The following is a 1,609-nucleotide window of genomic DNA, read 5'->3' on the forward strand; positions in this document are numbered from 1 at the left end:
CATGGGACAGGGACCTTTCTGAGCCCCCGGCCACCTTGGAGGCCGGCGCTGGGCTCCCTGCCCTGAGGGCTGACCCCATCCCCGGGGCTGATCCTGCACCCGGGGGGCGATGCTGTGCCAGGCGCTTGGTCTCTGCTCCCCGTTTGACCTCGCTGGCCCCCGCCCCGAGAGGAGACCGTCCTGCTTGGGGGTGCTCCGGAAGAAGAGGTTTAATTAAACCACCCGGTTAAAGCATCAGATGCAGAAAATGCAGCAAACACTGGGATGGGGACAAAGCCCCCTGCGATGGGGATGGGGACAAAGCCCCCTACAAGCGGGTGCAGGGGACAAGCCGGGGGCTACGCCCCTGCCAGGCTACAACACGGGGGGCTCCGGCTCTCTGCAAATTCAGGCGTCCCTGGGTTTGTGTAACGCTCAGCGTCGGCCGGCGTTTCTTTGCTGCTGCAGTCGCCTCGGAGCCGGGTCCCCGTGCGGAGGGGGACACGCGCTGCGTCCCCCGGGATCATCCCTCCCTCGCCTCCGGGGCCACACCAGGGGATCTTACTGCATTTTTTTTCCTTCCCCAGGAAATGGCTACATCGAAGGCAAAGAGCTGGAAAACTTCTTCCAGGAGCTGGAAAGCGCAAGGAAGGGGGCGGGTGTGGTAAGGGCCTCTCCTGGATTTGCTCCCTCCTTTCCCTCCTGTCCAAGGGTTCAGGCTCACATCAGCCCCCTCGCCTTTGGGAATGGCACTGGGGAGCGGGACCGGGCACCTCCGGGAGGGAAGGGAGGAACACCAGCACGGTGAGGGGTTAAACACTCCCGTCCCCTCTCCTTGGGGCAGGACGCCAAGAACGACAACTTGGGCGACAAGATGAAAGAGTTCATGCACAAGTACGACAAAAACGCGGACGGCAAGATTGAGATGGCGGAGGTGAGCGGTGCTGGCACTGCGGATCCCCGGGATGCTCGGGGTCCTTCCCCCGGGATGCTCGGGATCCTCCCCAGGATCTCGCGGTCCTCCCTGATGCTCCTGTTCCCGGCAGCTGGCCCAGATCCTGCCCACGGAGGAGAATTTCCTGCTGTGTTTCCGCCAGCACGTGGGCTCCAGCTCGGAGTTCATGGAGGTGAGCGGGGTGGGCTGCGCCAGGGCTCCCTGCGGGATTCGGTCCCCGGTGCCCGGCTCCACCACGGAGAAACGGTCGGGAGCTGGCATTGCCCAAACTCCCCTGGTCTCCCCCAAACTCTTGGCTTTAACTCAGCATCAGGAGGCGGGATGGGGGCATCCCAGTTTGGATGGTGCTGGTTTTGGGGGAAAAGCAGGAGTGTGATGAGTTTTCCCAGTCCTCGGCGCTCCTCGGGCACCTCTCAGGGCAGCCGGGCACCTCGTCCCGGTCTCCAGACGAGGTGAGCTGTGGGATCTGGAGCTGTTTCTGTAAATCCCCCCCCCGGGGCGGTCAGTCCTCAGTGCCCGAGGGATGTGCTGAAGCGGACAACGCTGCTGGACGTGGCTCTGCGCCACCCCAAAACCTCGCCGGGCCCGGGGTGAATCCCATCTGCAGGGCGGGAGAGGAATTGCCGATGGGGACCGAAACACGGCTGGGGGTGGAGGGGGATGTGCAGCATCCCC

General features: G+C 64.1%; 1 protein-coding gene across 1 annotated transcript; it reads left to right on the forward strand.

The window, feature by feature from the left end:
* Positions 1–566: 566 nt before the first annotated feature.
* LOC104077283 (calretinin-like) lies at positions 567–1,386 on the forward strand (the record flags this gene model as incomplete). The annotated part of the gene is made up of 4 exons (XM_009578459.1): positions 567–643; positions 824–913; positions 1,026–1,180; positions 1,242–1,386. Coding segments are annotated over 4 exons (467 nt in total), but the record flags the coding sequence as incomplete, so codon positions are not given.
* Between the last annotated feature and the right edge of the window lie 223 nt (positions 1,387–1,609).

The sequence above is a fragment of the Fulmarus glacialis genome, unplaced genomic scaffold (genome assembly GCF_000690835.1).
Source record: "Fulmarus glacialis isolate BGI_N327 unplaced genomic scaffold, ASM69083v1 scaffold31485, whole genome shotgun sequence".
NCBI lineage: Eukaryota > Metazoa > Chordata > Aves > Procellariiformes > Procellariidae > Fulmarus > Fulmarus glacialis.